Source organism: Pipistrellus hanaki, assembly GCF_964339955.1.
Source record: "Pipistrellus hanaki genome assembly, chromosome: 5".
Taxonomy (NCBI): domain Eukaryota; kingdom Metazoa; phylum Chordata; class Mammalia; order Chiroptera; family Vespertilionidae; genus Pipistrellus; species Pipistrellus hanaki.
Genome location: NC_140507.1, coordinates 3,045,893 through 3,062,490, shown reverse-complemented (window position 1 = coordinate 3,062,490; position 16,598 = coordinate 3,045,893). Strand labels below are relative to the sequence as shown.

Below are 16,598 nucleotides of genomic sequence, written 5' to 3'. Positions count from 1 at the left end.
TTCCATCTGCATTGTCTCCTTTCATGTTCACAACATGCCTTGGGCATCGGTGTTATTGTCTCCATCTGACAGAAGAGGAAAGATTAAACCACTTGCTTAAGGTCACTGATAAGTAGTGGCGCTGGGGTTTGAACTGGCAGAGATGAGGGTCCGGGGTTTCAGGCTGTGGAAGCAGCATGCACAAACGCCCCAGGGTTAGACAGCAGGCTCTGTGTTGGGGCGTGGCGGAGGCAGAGCCACATGCAAGGTGTGGGAAACGGATGGCAGAGCAGGCAGGTGCTAGGTTGTGCGGGGATTGAAGGTCAGCGCAAGGACTCTGACCGGGTTAGCGAGGTGGTGTGGAGCCAGGGCAGGGCGTGTTTGCACGAGCGGGTCTGACCTTTAGGAAGATTAACCGGACGGCTGTGTGAAGGCTGGGTGAGAGCTGGAGGAGACAGACAGCTTCAATGTATGCACAAATCCAGAGCCTTGAGGCCCCCACCACGGCAGGACAGCAGCCAGAGGAGGAAGGAGGGTGTGAACACAGATTGTGAAGCGACAGTCCCCGGACTGCTCCCTCACACCCCGCCCGTCTGTAACTCACCAATTCCTGTGTGGCCTTTGTCCCGTGCCTGCCTCCCCCGCCGGCTGAATGCTGTGACAGCAAAGGCTGGGACTCCCTCGTGCCCTGCCCCAGCCCCAGCACCCAGGACAACGCCTGGCACAGAGCAGGTGCTCGGAGAATATTTAAAGTGGGAGTGAGTGTGTGAGTGAATAAACGAAGAAGGCGCTGAGTCTGGAGTTTTCAGCGTGCCGGAGGAGGGGAGAGCTGGGTGGGGGAGGCGAGGATAAGAAAGCTCCCTGGACAGGATGAACTGGGATTATCCATGTGACGATATCCAGCTGCGAGTAAAATGGGCAGGTTTGAGGAGAGTGGGTGAAGGGAGGAGGGGGAGATGGGGGTGGGGAGGGATCAATCTGTGGCTATAAAAAGACATAAACCAGTAAAAGTAGGTGAGGTTCCCGAAGGAAATGGAGGGGGAGGGAGGGGCAGCAGGAGGGAGAGGGGGAGAGATTGCCTAATGAGCAGCTGCATTTTAAAGCGGTGATTTTCATCCAGTATACCCCACTGGTGAGCCGCAAGAATGTTTAAAACATGCAAAACCTGCCTATTTTGTCAGGGGCACTGGCCTCTTTTCCCTTAGATTGTGAAAGAAGAAATGACAACGGCCAACACAATAGCCATCTGATGTGAATGAATCAAAATTATCCCTTTTTTATTTTTTTTGTCAGATTAACCACAAAATATTTTTTTAAAGTGCCCGGAATTTTAGCAATTAGTTTATGTAGCCAGGAGATGAAAGAGGTTGAAAATTGCTGTTTTAAAGAAAAGGAGTCAGAAAAGGAGAGAGGACCTGTCAGGAAAGGAGAGAGAGAGGGCCTGTCTGATAAGAAGACCACAGAGTGCTGAGTCATGGAATTCAGGAGGTTCGAGAAGACAGGAAGAACCTGGGGCAGGGCCAGGTAGGGGTCCTCCCCAGCATCTGATGCTCCTCGGGGATGGAGGAGGACCAGGCGGTGAAAACGCCCTGGGTCTGGCGGTTAGGCAGCCTCTGGCGAATCTGAGGGGGGCAGTTTGGGTGGCACAGCAGAGCAGCAAACCCCGGTCTCACAGAGCTCAGGGCTTCGCTGGGGGGTGAAGAACAGGGACACCTGGTAAAGATGCTCCCCGCTCCCCGTGGAGTGAGAGGGCGGAGATTAAGAAAAAGATGGGGTCAGGGCAAGAGTTGGAAGAGGAGGGGATGAAGACCTGAGGAGAGAGGCTAGGGAGGGAGGAACAGGGAGTGATGAGTGCATCAGGGAGGAGGTGCAAAGAGAGAAAATCTGGAGTGAAGGCTGATGGGCTGGCTTCCCAGGGAAGGCGGAGTCCTCTTCCTCAGGAGAGGAGGAGGGGAGCTCACTCTAGCTGGCATTGTTTTAAAATATATTTTATTGATTTTTCACAGAGAGGAAGGGAAAGGGATAGAGAGCTAGAAACATCGGTGAGAGAGAAACATCGACCAGCTGCCTCCTGCACACCCCCTACCAGGGACAAGCCTGGAACCAATGTACATGACCGGAATCGAACCTTGGACCTTCCAGTCCTCAGACCGATGCTCTATCCACTAAGATAAACCGGTTTCAGCTCTAGCTGGCATTTTGCTAATGATAATAGCCACCATTTACTGAGCCCCCATCATGTGCCAAACACATTCCTTAGGTTTGTTCTAACCTTTCAAAGTGGCATTATAATCCTCACTTTGTAACAAAGACTGAGACTCAGAGACGTTAAGTCAATGACTCGTTATCACACAGCTGAAAAGCTGCAGATTGAGGAGTCCTGTCAGGTATGCCTGACCCCAGAGCTCACAGACCCTTCCAGGCATCACAGGAAGTGTGGGGGAGGGTCACCTCCTGAGTGGGATGGGATCGGAGGACACTGGGCCTTGAGACATTGGTTAGGAAAGTCTTGACAGGGTGAACAGGACCCTGCTTAAGAGCTGGGAGAGCATTTGCTAAGCGAAATAAGCCAGTCAGAGAAAGATAAATATCACATGATCTCACTCATCTGTGGAATATAATGAACAACAGAAACTGATAAACAAAGACAGATCCAGAAACAGAGAAACATAGATCAGATCATCAAACCTCAGAGGGAAGGTAGGGGAGGGTGGGAGTAAGGGGGAGAGATCAACCAAAGGACTTATATGCATGCATATAAGCCTAACCAATGAACACAGACACCAGGGGGGTGAGGGCATGAGTAGGGGAGAAGGGGGATAATGGGGGAATAAGGGCATATATGTAACACCTTAATCAATAAATAATTTTTTTTAAAAAAGAGCTGAGAGGACCATACTGGGAGTGGGCCACAGAATTCTGGGGAGGTTAAGCAATCCCAGCAGTCCCAGTGTGGGACGCACCTAGAGCAATATGGACATAGCATGGAGAAGACAGCCCTTGAGTGGACACACTGCATACTGGGGGTGAAGGGTGGTCATCAGTGTTTGCTGAATGAATGAATGGATGGATGGATGGATGGATGGATGGATGGATGGAAACAGAGGAGTCTGGAGAGGGAGACGGTTTGGTGTAGAAAGATAGCATGTTGAGTCTGAGCAGTGCCCAGAGAAAAGCGTCGAGGTAGCATCATCAGTATCAGAGATGATTAAAGCCTCTGGAGAGGACCATGTTCCCCTAGGGGAAGGTGAGAGAGGAAAAAGCTAAGTTCAGAGTCCTGTGAACATCTTCATTGAAGACATAAGAGGAAGAAGAGGAGACTGCAAAGGACAGAGAGAGAGAAGAGGGGACAGAGAAGCAGAGGAGAGAGAGCAGTAGGAGATGGGGGGGAGGGCAGAGAGAGAATAACAGGCCAAGAGGGGAGAGGGGTTTAAGGAGACGGTGGAGTGGCCAGCAGCGCGAATACTTTAGAACGGAAGTGCCCGGGAAAGGGCTCGGAAGGATCACCTGGTCCCGGGAGACGTGCCAACGCAGCAATTGAGGGAGGAGGCTGGAGCCAAAGCCCAGGTGCCCTGCCAGCCGATTTGAAACGTCTCGAATTAGAGTCTGTGTCTCCCACCACCACCTGCAATTCCTTGAGCTGCATGTAAACACAGGAGGAGGAGCCCAGTGGTTCCTGGAACCATTCCGTGTTTAAGTTGTGTGTTTCTCCCTGTTCTTAGAAAGGCCGTCTCTTTGCAATGTTTTGAGCCGAATGAAACCACCTTGGCAGACTGAGCTGAGAATCTTCACACTCAGAACGTTGGGTCAGGGTGGGTTCTCTTGCATTTCCTATGAGGGCTGGCCCGTTTGGGTGTGTCCTCGTCAACATGCAGTCAGCAAGGGCACATGTTAGTGAGTTCCTACACGCCAGGCATGTGGCCAGTCTCTTGTCTTCTCCTTCAGACAGCAGTGGAAGGGTAGGGAACTATACCCCGCTTTGTAGGGAACGCAGTGAAGCTTTCCCAGGGGTCCAGTCAGGACGGGAGCCGGAGTGTCTGATGCCAAAGCCTGTGGGCATATTTTCTCCTCCATCATGATGTCCCTTCCTCAAAACAACCAGCTTATCAGGTGGTCTGATCGTGTAGGCTTCTCCAATAGACTCTCAGGCCCCATTTTATGGAAAGATCTCAGTCTGACAATATGTTTTCTCGTTTTGAAAGAAATGAGGGAAATCCATCATCAACTGAAAACCAAGGGTCCTTGAACTCCAGCTGGTTGCAATATCTGGTCTGGTTTCTCTGACCCCCTTTTCCTTCTAGCAAAACACAAAGACCCCAACCCAAGGCTGTGTGGGATGAAGCCATTCTGGCCTCAGCTGACCATCAAGCCACATCACACTTTGGACAGCTCCGGATGCCCCATCAACACCCAATGGCGATGTCTGGTGGCTTTGCCTGTGAAAGCACCGGTGATATAAACGGTTAAAATAAAAAGGAAACCTCTAGCAGTTAGAGCACTGCTGTTCAAATTCTTATGGATGTGGAGGGAACAAGGAGGCCAAGGGTGGAGGGGGCCCCCCAGGCTCTCTACCCCGCCCCACCATTGGAATAGTTCCACTTTTTTAAAAAATATATATTTTATTGTTTGTTTTTTTTTTACAGAGAGGAAGAGATTGGGACAGAGAGTTAGAAACATCAATGAGAGAGAATCATCGATCAGCTGCCTCTTGCACACCCTCCACTGGGGATGTGCCCGCAACCAAGGTATATGCCCTTGACCTGAATCAAACCTGGGACCCTTCAGTCCGCAGGCCAATGCTCTATCCACTGAGCCAAACCGGTTTCGGCTGGAATGGTTCCACTTTTACATATCTTGCATATTGAGATTCTCATTAAGCTTTTATTCGAAGAAAATCTTCTGAGGCAAAATAATAACAATTAAAAAATATGATAAAACTGAAAGCCAGTGATTCAGGGAGAGGGAAGGAGTGCTAACATATGCTGAGTGCGTACCAGGCCCCATGCTTGGCATTTTAAAGACTCTAAGCCCCAAGAAGAGTATCATGTCTCTAACCCCCTATGTGTAATTCAAAATAAAAATAAAGATTAAGCTATAAACAACACATTTGCATATATGCTACAATAAAAATAATGTATTTCTCCATTTGCTTATTTTCAAAAGTCTGGATATATTCATCCAAGCTCGCTGTCTTCACTTCCTCGCTTGCCCTGATTTGGGGGTCCCTGGGCACACTCTCATTCCATCTAGGGGTCAATCCAGTGGCCCAGGCTGGAATTCTCTGGTCTCCACAGCAGCTCTGGAAACGGAGGCACTGCCATTTCTATTTTATGGAGGAGGAAACGGGCTCAAAGGGGTTCCATAACTTGCCTGAAAGACATATAGCAAATAAGAAATGAGGTGGCATTAGAACCTTGCTCTGCCTGCATCCAAATGAGAGGCTCTTTCTAAGATTCCTGACTACGATCAAATTCGAGCAATATAATCAAGATGGTTTTAAAATAGGGATCTAGCCCTAATCAGTTTAGTTCAGTGAAAAGAGTATCGGCCTGCAGACTGAAGGGCCCCAAGTTCGATTCCAGTCAAGGGCACATGCCCAGGTTGCGGGCTCAATCCCCAGTACAGGACGCAATGATTATCATGCAGGAGGCAGATAATCAATGATTCTCTTTCATCATTAATGTTTCTCTCTCTCTCTCTCCCTTTCCCTTCCTCTCTGAAATCAATAAAAATATATTTTAAAACTGCCCTTGCTGGTTTGGCTCAGTGGACAGAGCGTTGGCCTGTGGACTGAAGGGTCCTGGATTTGATTCCAGTCAAGGGCACATACCTGGGTTGTGGGCTAGATCCCCAGTGAGGGGCGTGCAAGAGGCAGCCAATCAATGATTCTCTCATCATTGATGTTTCTATCTCTCTCCCTTTCTCTTACTCTCTGAAATTAACTTAAATATATATATTTAAATTTCATATATTTATATATATATATATATGATAAAATAGGGATCTGAGTCTTTTGGCAGCATATCTGTGACTGGTATATAGCAAGTGCTCAAGAAATAGCACCTTTCCCTAAGGTTCAAGGGCATTGTGTCTTGGCCTCAGACTGATGTGTCCCATGGTGCCTATGAACCTGGATGAGGCCATCGTCTATCTAACTCCAGCAGCCTGGCTGTGCAGAGGTCTCTCCCATCTAACTCCCAGCTCCTCTTTTGCAGGTTGGCAAATCTCCCAGCCGGCCTGCCAGGAGCACTGCATGCGAATTCAGCTGCGGGCTAGGGCGCGCTAACCGGAGTCACAGCCATGGACTTCGTCATGAAGCAGGCCCTCGGAGGTGAGGCCCCAGCCCTGCACCCTCCCCCCTCAACCAGGGTCTGAACCCAGATGGGAGAGACCCTCAGAGACGGTTCCATCAACCAGCGAACCGCTACCCCAGCTCTGAGCACCCCTGACCTCATCCTCTCCCTTCTCAACCCTCCCCTGCAGGGGCCACCAAGGACATGGGGAAGATGCTGGGCGGCGAGGAGGAGAAGGACCCAGATGCGCAGAAGAAGGAGGAGGAGCGGCAGGAGGCGCTGCGGCAGCAGGAGGAGGAGCGCAAGGCTAAGCATGCGCGTATGGAGGCCGAGCGGGAGAAGGTCCGACAGCAGATCCGAGACAAGGTCAGCGCCATCCGCCCGCCCGCCCGCCCGCCCGCCCTGGGGTACAGGAGGCACGGGGGAGCAGTGCGTCCCCAAACCCTGGCCTCAAGTTCCCCTGAATGCCAGCCCTGACCTCAGGCCTAGTTCTCTCTGAGCTCCATAGTCTCATCAGAAAAGTGGGGGTGACAGAAACACCCTCTCCCAGGATCTGCGGTGATCCCAGATGATGGTGCACATAGGAAGTGCTCTCTAATGTTGCTGCTATGAGTCTGCGATCTCCTATTCAAAACCCTTGAGACCAAAGAGGTTTAGAATCCAGTATGTGTGGGGGGGGGGGGAGGGGGGGGTTTGAAAAGTTTCCTTAGTGCCCTGAGCACCTGTTACTGATAGGTATCACCCCCAGTGGGTCTGCGGCTGCCAGCCCATGCCAAACAGATTAGCACCTGTCTGGCCACACCACCGCAGTACATCAAGATTATAAGTAGGCTTCCATCCGTGGAAGTCAAAGTTTGTCACCAAAATTCAGGTCCAAACATAAGGGAGAACTTCCAGATTTCAGAACTCGGGGGATTTCAAAAGAGCAGAGAAGGCATTATGAGCAGGGATTGATTTCCAAGGAAACCCCTCACACCGCCTCTCTACGTCTGGGGACAGACATCATTCTCCAAGAAGGTGCCCTTCTCCCCATTTTATAGATGAGAGGACTGAGGCTGGGCACGTTCTCATGAGTTGCTCCAGCTGAGTCCCCGTGAAACTTGAGACCAGCTCTCTCCTTGCCCTGTTCATGCTCATGTCTGCCCTCCCCCCACCCCCAGTACGGGCTGAAGAAGAAGGAAGAGAAGGAGGCTGAGGAGAAGGCAGCCCTGGAGCAGCCCTGCGAGGGGAGCCTGACGCGGCCCAAGAAGGCCATCCCCGCGGGCTGCGGGGACGAGGAGGAGGAGGAGGAGGAGAGCATCCTGGACACGGTGCTCAAATACCTGCCCGGGCCGCTGCAGGACATGTTCAAGAAGTAACCAGCCCTCCTTCCTGCCCACCCCCACTCCACCTGTTACTATTTTTCTTTCTTCCGTTCTTTCTTTTCTTTTGATTCAGTTGAAGTCTCAGTTCTGACAGGGAAAACCTCAGTTGGCCTCTGCCCACCTGTCCCTGGCGAGGGGCTCATCTCCTTAGCACTCCCACACACACCCTTCATCCCGGGGTATCCCACCCCCACCGCACTCCCACGTTTCTTGGAAAAGGGAAGACAGTTATTCCCCAGCGGGGGCATTCTATCCAGTGTGGGAGGCGCTGGGGCCCCCTTCTAGAAGCCTAAGGTCCATGCTAGTGTGGTAACCCCCATACATTCCTTCATGCACCCCACTGCCAGGAGGACCACTGTCCCCAGCCAGCCAAAGTAATGACACATTCCGGCCCTGCCCAGCATGCTGACCTTTGGCCTCCGACCCCCAGTGGGCTCCAGGTCAGGGCAGGGGTCCTGGGTTGTCTCGCTCTGAAGAAGGGAGTCAGGGTAAGCCTGCCCTGGGAGGGCCCAGGCTAAGAGGCCCCTCTTTTCTGGGAAGGAGGCTGAGGCTCTCCTCCTTCACGCCCCCTGGTGACACGCAGGAGTACCCCTGGGTGTACCCCTGCCCCAACCGCCACCTGCAAAGGTATACCCCCTACAAAGCCAGTCCCTCCAAATGGATCCTCTTTGGACTATAACTCATCTGTGGAGGGGCCCAGGGCAGGGTAGCTCCTTGTTCCCCCACCCTCCACTTAGCTCTGGGGGGCCCACTGCCAGTCTGGGCCCAGCTTGCCCAGACAAGGGGCTGCCCAGGCCCCCCAGAAAACACTTGGAGCCATTGGGCAGCGATGGCCCATGCCATGGGACACCCCCCCATTGGTGCAGCCAAGCTGCCCCCATTCCTATCCACCGCTCATTCCCACCGCCCTGTCCTATGTGCTTCCAGGACCCCATGGTCCCCTGGAGGACCCTCCTGGCTAAAGCCCCAAGCCTCTGGGGAAAAGCCAGTCCCCCCTTGACAGAAGGCATCTGTCCATTCATCTCATCGGCCAAGAACAAACTCTCCTCTGGGATGTGGGAGACTGGTGTTTATTCCTCCCACCACAGAAGTCAAGGCCTCCTGCTCAGTCCGTTTTGTGAGAACTGAGGGCCACGGAGCAATGAGAGAGGAAACTGTGTGTCCATGCATGCATCGATACGCGTGGCAGAGACCGCATCAGCAATGATGTGTCCAGAGGCTGTACATATAGGTGTATGGAGAGAGAGAGAGAGAGAGAGAGAGAGAGAGAGAGAGAGGTAGAGAGTCTTGAGATTGTGAGTATGTGTTAGTCATCAAGACCTTGTGTTAGAGATTGTGTATGTTAGGCAGCTTGTGTATGTGTGTTTGAGGTGGTACGTATGAGTTGATATTGTGCCCTATGTGTGTACTATCCATCTCACATGTGTGGGAGAGCTTGCATGTGTGAACTTGTATTTGCATGTGTTTTCAAAGCATCATGTGTGTTGGGAATGATGGGTGTGTGTTAGATGTTGTAGAGATGTGTGTGAGAGAGCTTAAGATGTGCTAAGACTGTTATGTGCATGTATGTGGCTCTGAAAAGGCAGGTGTATGCAGAACAGGCTCTTGGAGAGAGAAAATATGGGTAAAACGCCTCCTCTTGGCCCCAAAACCATTGGCCACAAATAGCCGCATCCAACAGGAGACTTTGTCCTTGGCCCAGAGTCCTTCCATCCTTGGGGGGTTCCTGCCTGCGGTCTTCACAAGCCACTGGGTCAGATCCAGGCAGTGCCCCAAGAAGCCATGCTGGGCCCCAGCCAGGGCCTGCCCCCAAAGCTGGGGCTAGGGAGGGGGCGACTTGCCTGCCCCGGATGCCCCTGCCCCATTGGCCCCAGTTTGCATTCTGCAGGTTTTCCATTTTAGTGGATTTATGCTTTTATTTCAGAGAGAGACGTGTGTCTTCTCTGTCCATTTCCAATAGTTAAAGCCATATCAGTTAGACTGCAATACTTTAGAGACAAGACAAAATAACCCATACGTTTAGGGAACCAGAAAAGCACCCTGGTCTGTCCCTTCTCGGGGAGCAGGGCCTCAGCAGCGCCAGCTCCCTGGACCTGCCCTTCTCCCTCACCCCCGCCCCTTCCCTGTGCCCACGCCCTGCCCCGCACGGGGCCTGTCTCTGTATCTGTGCCTGTGTCCGTGATGGGGAGCCACCTTGCACCCCTATTGTCTGCTTGTCTGAGTTTGTCTATTATCCTGGGCAGGATGGTCATGCTCTAGAGCCCTGGGGTCCTGGAGCAGAGAGAGGCAGGGCCCAGTCCATTGGCTGGGCCTCCGCACACCCTGTGTGTGAGGCCCACTGGACATGGGGTGGATCCTTCAGAAAGGTCTCCCCCTTGACTGGGACCCACTGGTCTGGAAGGTGGGGCCAGGGCACAGATCGTGCTAAATGGACAGTGGAGGCCGAGGCCTGGGAGCTTCAGCTGAGCAGGGAACCCAGGCATACAAGGTAGTTCAAGTGAGCCTGAGGGACCCCAGAGCCCCAGAGGGCATTCTGGCGGTCCCTGAAGCCCTCTGCACCCCCAGAGTGGGCTCAGGGCTTTTCCCACAGGAGAGTGCCCTCCAGGCTGGCTGGCTTAGTCTGGGACACCTCCCAGACTCTCCAGACTCCTACAGCCGGGCCCCAGCAGCAGGACTGGAGGCCTCTGGGAGGTGGGCACCAGGAGAGAATGTCAGCCTGGGGCACACCTGGCTCTAACCACTGCCAGGTGACCATGCTCAGGTCCAGGAGAACATGATGACTATCATTCCTGACAGACTTGACTCTGGAGAGCAGCCCACGTGCAGCACACGCGTGAGGAGACAAAATGTGTGTGTGGTGGGGGAGGCTGCAGCAGGGCAGGGATAATCACATGATGTGCCTGGGGCAGGAGATGTGTGTGTCCCACGGGATGGGAGGGGATGAGTGTGTCGCAACAAATGGGTCAACGTGCATGTGACAGACTTGAGAGGCCGGGTGGGGAGGAGAGGCCCCAGAATTCAGTGCACACACACACACACACACACACACACACACACACTATACTTAGCAGACACCCCCCAGCTAGGGATATAGGAAGAGCAATCATAAATGGTGAGAACAGAACCAGATGCAGGAGAATGCGCACTGCCCGAGGTGGGTGTGTGTGCTTCCTGAGGAAGGCCGCCGCCAGAGAGAAGGGACCGGGCCTCTCTGGGTTTGCCCGGTAGGCACCTGAGACAGGCAAGGATGTGGGCATCCTCCACTCCAGTCCAGAAGGTCCTGGAGGGTGTTCTTACCAGCAAAGCCATATGGGGTCTCCTCCAAACACAAGCAGGAAGTCAAGAGACCCTCCCAGGTGTGTGTGTGATAGAGATGATAGACAGATTAATGGATGGATGGATGGATGGATGGATGGATGGATGGATGGATGGATGGATGGGTGGATGGATAGATAGGCAGGCAGACAGATAGATAAAAGGGGAAAGAAGGGGCAAGAAAGACAGAGAACAGAAGTATCATTACAGGGCCCTCATGTGAGCAGAGAAGCCACCCACACGTTGGTGGTTGGAGTGTAATGAGACAGACGCCAAGCCCCAGGAGCCCCCAGCACCCAGCTGGCAGGGTTGCTGTCCCCACCACCCAGTCGCTCCATCCTTCTAGGATCCCACAGGCGCTTGACTGCACAAGGGGGCTGGGGTCCGACTGGCTCCGATGAGGGATATCTCCCAGGCCTAATGATTTGTCTCCCACCACGTGTCCCCTGCTCCCCTCTCCGCCCCTCTTCGCGGTGAGGAGAGGGGAGGTGCTCGTGCTGGTCCCGGGTGCAGGCGGGGGTCCTGGCGAGGCCCTGGTGAGGATGACCATCCTGCCCGCGCGGGGGTACCTTTTCCCATCTCTGTGCTGTGTCTTTGTTGCTCTGCTTCCTTTAAATGTGTCAGTGCCTGGGGGAGGGGAGGGGCACCCCTATGCCCCCCTGAACCTGACCAAAAGCCATGGCTGTTGCTCCCCCTTTGTATGACGCAGACGCTAAGATGTACCAACCCAACCATGACAACAAAGAAAAGACCTTGTACAGCAGCTCTAGGTCTGTCTGGTCTCTTCTGTCCATCGGCACCGACAAGGCTACATGGGGTACCAGCTGGCATGCGGGGGGTTGACCCATAGAGCTCAAGAGGCCACAGAAAAACATCAGTTTTGCCCTCGCTTCTGGCTGAGCTGCTATGGAAATGGCCTCAGAAATCAGCCAAGACCAGTCAGGGATGGCCTCGGAGATGCAGAGCCACTCACCTCCTGCCCTTCAACCTCAGCAGCTGGTGGTCCAGCCTGTCACCACACCCACCCCATCTCTGGCCACTCCGAGCTCCTCGGGGGTGGCACCTGGCACAGAGCGAGTCACATGGATGAACAGGTGTCAATGGTCATCCCACCACCATTGATGGAGTTCCCACAGGAAGGACACCGCTCAGCATTGCTCCTGGACACAGACATTTCCCAGGCTTTGCTGAGGAATCAGGACCAAACCAGAACCCTCTCTACCCTCGCTGCCCTCACTGCCCTCCACCATCACCCTGCCTTACAGGCCTCAGCTTTCCACTTCCTGGCTGGGCGCCCCCCATCCCTACACACTGGTCTCCCAGACACTAAGTCCTCCCTCTCCTCCTCACCCCACCACCCGCCCGGCCTAGGAACCTGACCAAAAACAACACAAACATAACCATGTCACTCCTCTTGCCCATACCCACCATGGCCTACAGGACAGCATCAAGGTTGTCAAAATGGCCAGGGGTGCGACGGTTCCAACCTGCTAGGCAATGGGGAGCCAGTGAAGGATCTTGAGGTATGACATGATCAGATGTTCAGATGGAGGAAGATGAATCGGGAGTTAGCTGAGGAAGCCGGGAGCCCGGGGATGAGCTGGGGCAGAGCCGGGGTTGGAGATGTTGAGGCATGACCTCAGGCAGTGGCAATGGGTCAAGGAGAAGTACGCAGGTTAGAGGGACATAGGAGGGCACGTTGGCAGGACCTGAGGACTGGATGTGGGGGACAGCAATAGGGGTCTAGGCCAATGCCGTGTGTCCGTCTTGGTTGCTCCATTCTCCACGATCTGGAGCGCCAGTGGGAGACAGGTCTAGGGGGAAACCATGAGCCGGGTGTGGGGCTTCTGAGGAGAGTGCATGGGCAGCATGCTCTCCAGGCTGGAGGACAGGAGAAGCACAAACCGTATTTTATGTGTTTCCCCGCCTCCGTCTCCCCCACCCCCACCCCAGCAGTCCTGACCATTTCCCAAGCACAGGACATCAAGAAGCCTGGATGGGAAGGAGTTCCCAAGCCACACCCATCCTCCCACGTCCCAGCATCCCTCCGGTGCAGCCCTGGCAGGCAGCACGCCCTGCTCGCACCCCCACGGGGTGGGGGCTTCTTACAGTTTCCCCGGTCCCGCTTTCTCCCGCACCACCAGCTTCCAGGAGGCAGGCGGCTGCCGAAGCCTCCAGCACACCTTTAATTGACTGCGAAATCCTGCTTCCAGCCACTCACTTAGCACTTGTAATTAATTGGGGCTTCTTGCCTGATCTGAGACACGATCCGATACCCCCCAAGGACCAGGTTTTCTCAGCTGGGATCCTCCCGCTGGAGCCATCTCTCCACACAGGCTTCTCCGGACCACAGACAGGCTCCGAGCCTTCCTCTGCGTGAGCTCCCGCCGGGCGCTGCCCCGCGCCACGCAGGAGGTGGCACAGGGTACAGCTGTGCTCAGTGGGCGGGGACGGAGCTGGTGTTACCATCGGCTTGGACTTGAGTGTCTCCCACGCTCAGCCACATCAACTCCCCAGTGTTCTCACAGCGAAGGCACTTGGCATGACCCTGTCTACACGAGGGTCAAACAGCCCATCTTCAAGTTCATGGAGGGAGGGGGGTTAAGAGGGCAAGGAGGGAAGGCAAGGGAGCCTCTGCTTACTAAGCCCCTGTTACGTGCCATCCACAGGGTTGGCTGCTGTAACGGCCCTGCCTCTGCTCCTCTGCGTGGTCAGGATGATGCCCGTTTTACACGGGAGAACACTGAGGCTCAGAGGCAGAGGTGCGCAATAGGAAGGAGAACATGCTTCAACTTTTTAACAAGCCTAGCTTTGAATCTAGATTCTCTCCGCCTTATCTTTGGCAGATGACACACTGCTCAGAACCTTGGTTTCCTTATCTTTAATAATAAATGAATGAATGAATGAATGAATGAATAAATAAATAAATAAATACAGTGAATGTAACCATACCTAACTCCACCACCGCCACCAGGGGCAGTGCGGGGATTAACTAAAATCACCCCTGTAGATCCCCACAGTGCCTGGCAGGCAGCAGGTACTTAGAAAATGACAGCTACCACCATGAGTGCTACAATTACTATGGCAAGACTGATGAAGACAAATTAGATGAGTAGAGGAAAGGAGGGAGAAGATGTGAAAATGATAAGAAGAAGAATTCAATTCAATCAAAATCCTCAGGTCATCCAAATAGTAAGTTGGGAAGCCTGGATTTAAAACCAGATCTGTCTTGTCTTCTCATTGTAAAAGGGGGCAAGGGTCACAAGTGATAGGGAGGATAGACGGAACTAACTTTCTCTTCCAGGAAGCTCTCTTCAGCTCAAAAGAGACTCAGAAATATGTATTAGTTATCTATCACTGCATAAAAATCCTAAAACTTAGTGGCTTAATCTAATAAATCTTAATTTCCCCCAGTTTCTGAGGGTCAGGAATTCTGGAGTAGTTCTGGATTGCGGGGCTCTCGTGAAGTTGCAAATCAAAATGTCAGCTGGGGCCACAGCCTCATCAGAAGGCTTGTCTGGGGCTGGAGGACCCCCTTCGACAATGGTTTGGTCACAGTGCTGGCAAGAGCGCAAGGTGGAAGCTGCAAAGACATTTGTGACCATCACTTCTACAGAATTCTACTATCCACATAGACCAGCTCTAATGCACAGTGAGAGGATACAGTGGGCATGAACACCAGCATAGATCATTGGGGGTGGGGGGCATCTAGGAGGCTACCTACCTCAAAATGCATTGTTCAGCCCCTACTACACTCCTTCATTCATCCATTCCTTTGTGTCTTCAGCAAGCTCTTCTCCAGGGGCCTCCCCATGGCCAAACACTGGCCAGGCCCTGCCTTTCAGACAAGAATTGGCATGGTCGCAGGAGCTCAGATCCAGACATGCACACCGACACACCACTGAGCATCATGAGCCAACATCTGGATCTTTCCCAAACAGACTTGGTCCCAAGTCTGGCTTGTTATGTGAAAGCACCACTTGACCTTGAGCACATTATTTTACCTCTCAGACAGAGATAATAATACTTGCGCTGCCTAGTTATTGCAACAAATATATTAAAGTGCCCCGTACGCAGCAAATTTTCAATAGATGATGAATAACACTATTAATATTACTACTCTATTAACAAACAGAGACTGTGCTCGCACACGTGGACAGCAGCCCCACTTTCGTCTCCTCTGCTCCCCAACAGAAGGCTGGGCTCTTGGAGCCCAAGGCTGCCACTTCCTCCCACAGGCCCAGCAGAGCCGCACCATGGCCCTGACAGCCAGAGGCTCCCTGGCTGCCAGCCCTACCCGGCAGCTCCAGCAGAGACCTCAAATTGATTTGCCATTGGTTAGCTGGGAAGCAAGAGCTCTTGTTGGCTCGTGGCCAAAATCCATTCTGGGAGAGCAGAGTAATCACCTCCTTGGCAGGTGTCCAGAGAGTGGGATAGAGACTGAGGACAAAAAGGCTCCCTCCCACCGCCCAGAGCCAGGCCTCGCTGCAGCCAGCTCCCACCTCCTGTGTGTGGGGGCCGCTGCGCTGTCCTCACCACGCAGCATGTGCCCGTGCTTCGAGTGGTCTGATGCGGTGAGTGGCTCTCAGACTTCGCAGTAAGTCAGATAACAGGAGGATCTTTAAAAAATACTGATGCCTGCTTTGGGCCCCCGGACTTTCCGATTCAATTGGTGAGGGGTGCACTCTGGGCGACGGTTATCTTGCAAGCTCTCTGCGTGGTTCAAATAAGCAGCAAAGCTGGGGACGTGCTAGTCCCATCTGGATGCGTGTCCCTCCACAGCAGTCACTGAGTCACTTGCCCATTGTTCTCTGAGCACCTACAAAATGCTCAGTGTTCTAAAAGCTGCAGACATCACAGGGAACAAAAGCACTGCCCTTGTGGAGCTGGCATTCTAGTCAGAGGGGGCAGACAAGAAACAAGAGAATAAGTAAACTATATATATAAAAGCCTAAACGACCGTCCGACCAGTAGCTATGACGCATACTGACCACCACAGGGAAGATTCTCAACGCAGGAGGTGCCGAGCTGCGGTGTCTTGGCAGCTGCGGTTTTGGGGGACGCACCCGGAACCAGAGAAGAGGGAGCCCGATTCGGGGGCATGTCACCCAAGAAAGGCCCTATTGCAATCTGGGACCCCTCAGGAGATATTGGAGAGCCAATCTTGGCCCAATCCCCACAAACCAGGCCAAGAGACCCAACCGGTACACAAATCTGACCGGGCCTCTAGTATAATACAGGATTTTAAGTAAGAGAGATATGAACAGGCGGCGTGGAGGGTCAATTGGCGGCTCAGAGACCAACATGGAGACTCCAGCAGAGAATGAAAGCTGGGTGTACTTGGGCATAGCAGTGGGAAAGGGAGAGGAAGGAGACACTGGAGAGCTGACGGAGAAGAGGAACAGGCTGGTGTGGCTGGCCCGGGTGAGCAGGGAAGGAACGGAGAAGGACTGTATTTTCTGGTCTGGGCTAGAGGGCAGACAGTGGATCCCTTCTCTGAGATGGGACAACTCGGAGGGAGCTGGTTTGAGTGTGTGTGAGGGGGTAGGGGGGTGATGTGCGGGAGTCTGTGGGGCCTAGGAGCATTTGCTCAGCAGAGTCTGAACTGGAAGTAGGATGTTAGTTATCACTGATGAGATTTAAGGAT

The 16,598-nt window shown here is 53.2% G+C and overlaps 1 protein-coding gene across 3 annotated transcripts in view; it reads left to right on the top strand.

Annotated features, from left to right (window-relative positions):
• The window catches only part of CPLX2 (complexin 2), a 66,673-nt gene extending 54,959 nt beyond the window's left edge, over positions 1–11,714 (top strand). For all 3 annotated transcript variants that reach the window (XM_084886234.1, XM_084886233.1, XM_084886235.1), the window contains exons 2-4: positions 6,195–6,310; positions 6,463–6,638; positions 7,433–11,714. In XM_084886234.1, coding sequence (XP_084742360.1) covers positions 6,280–6,310; positions 6,463–6,638; positions 7,433–7,630 — 405 coding nt within the window. In that variant the 5' untranslated portion in view covers positions 6,195–6,279 and the 3' untranslated portion in view covers positions 7,631–11,714. The remainder of the gene's footprint in view (positions 1–6,194; positions 6,311–6,462; positions 6,639–7,432) is intronic.
• Positions 11,715–16,598: the final 4,884 nt, after the last annotated feature.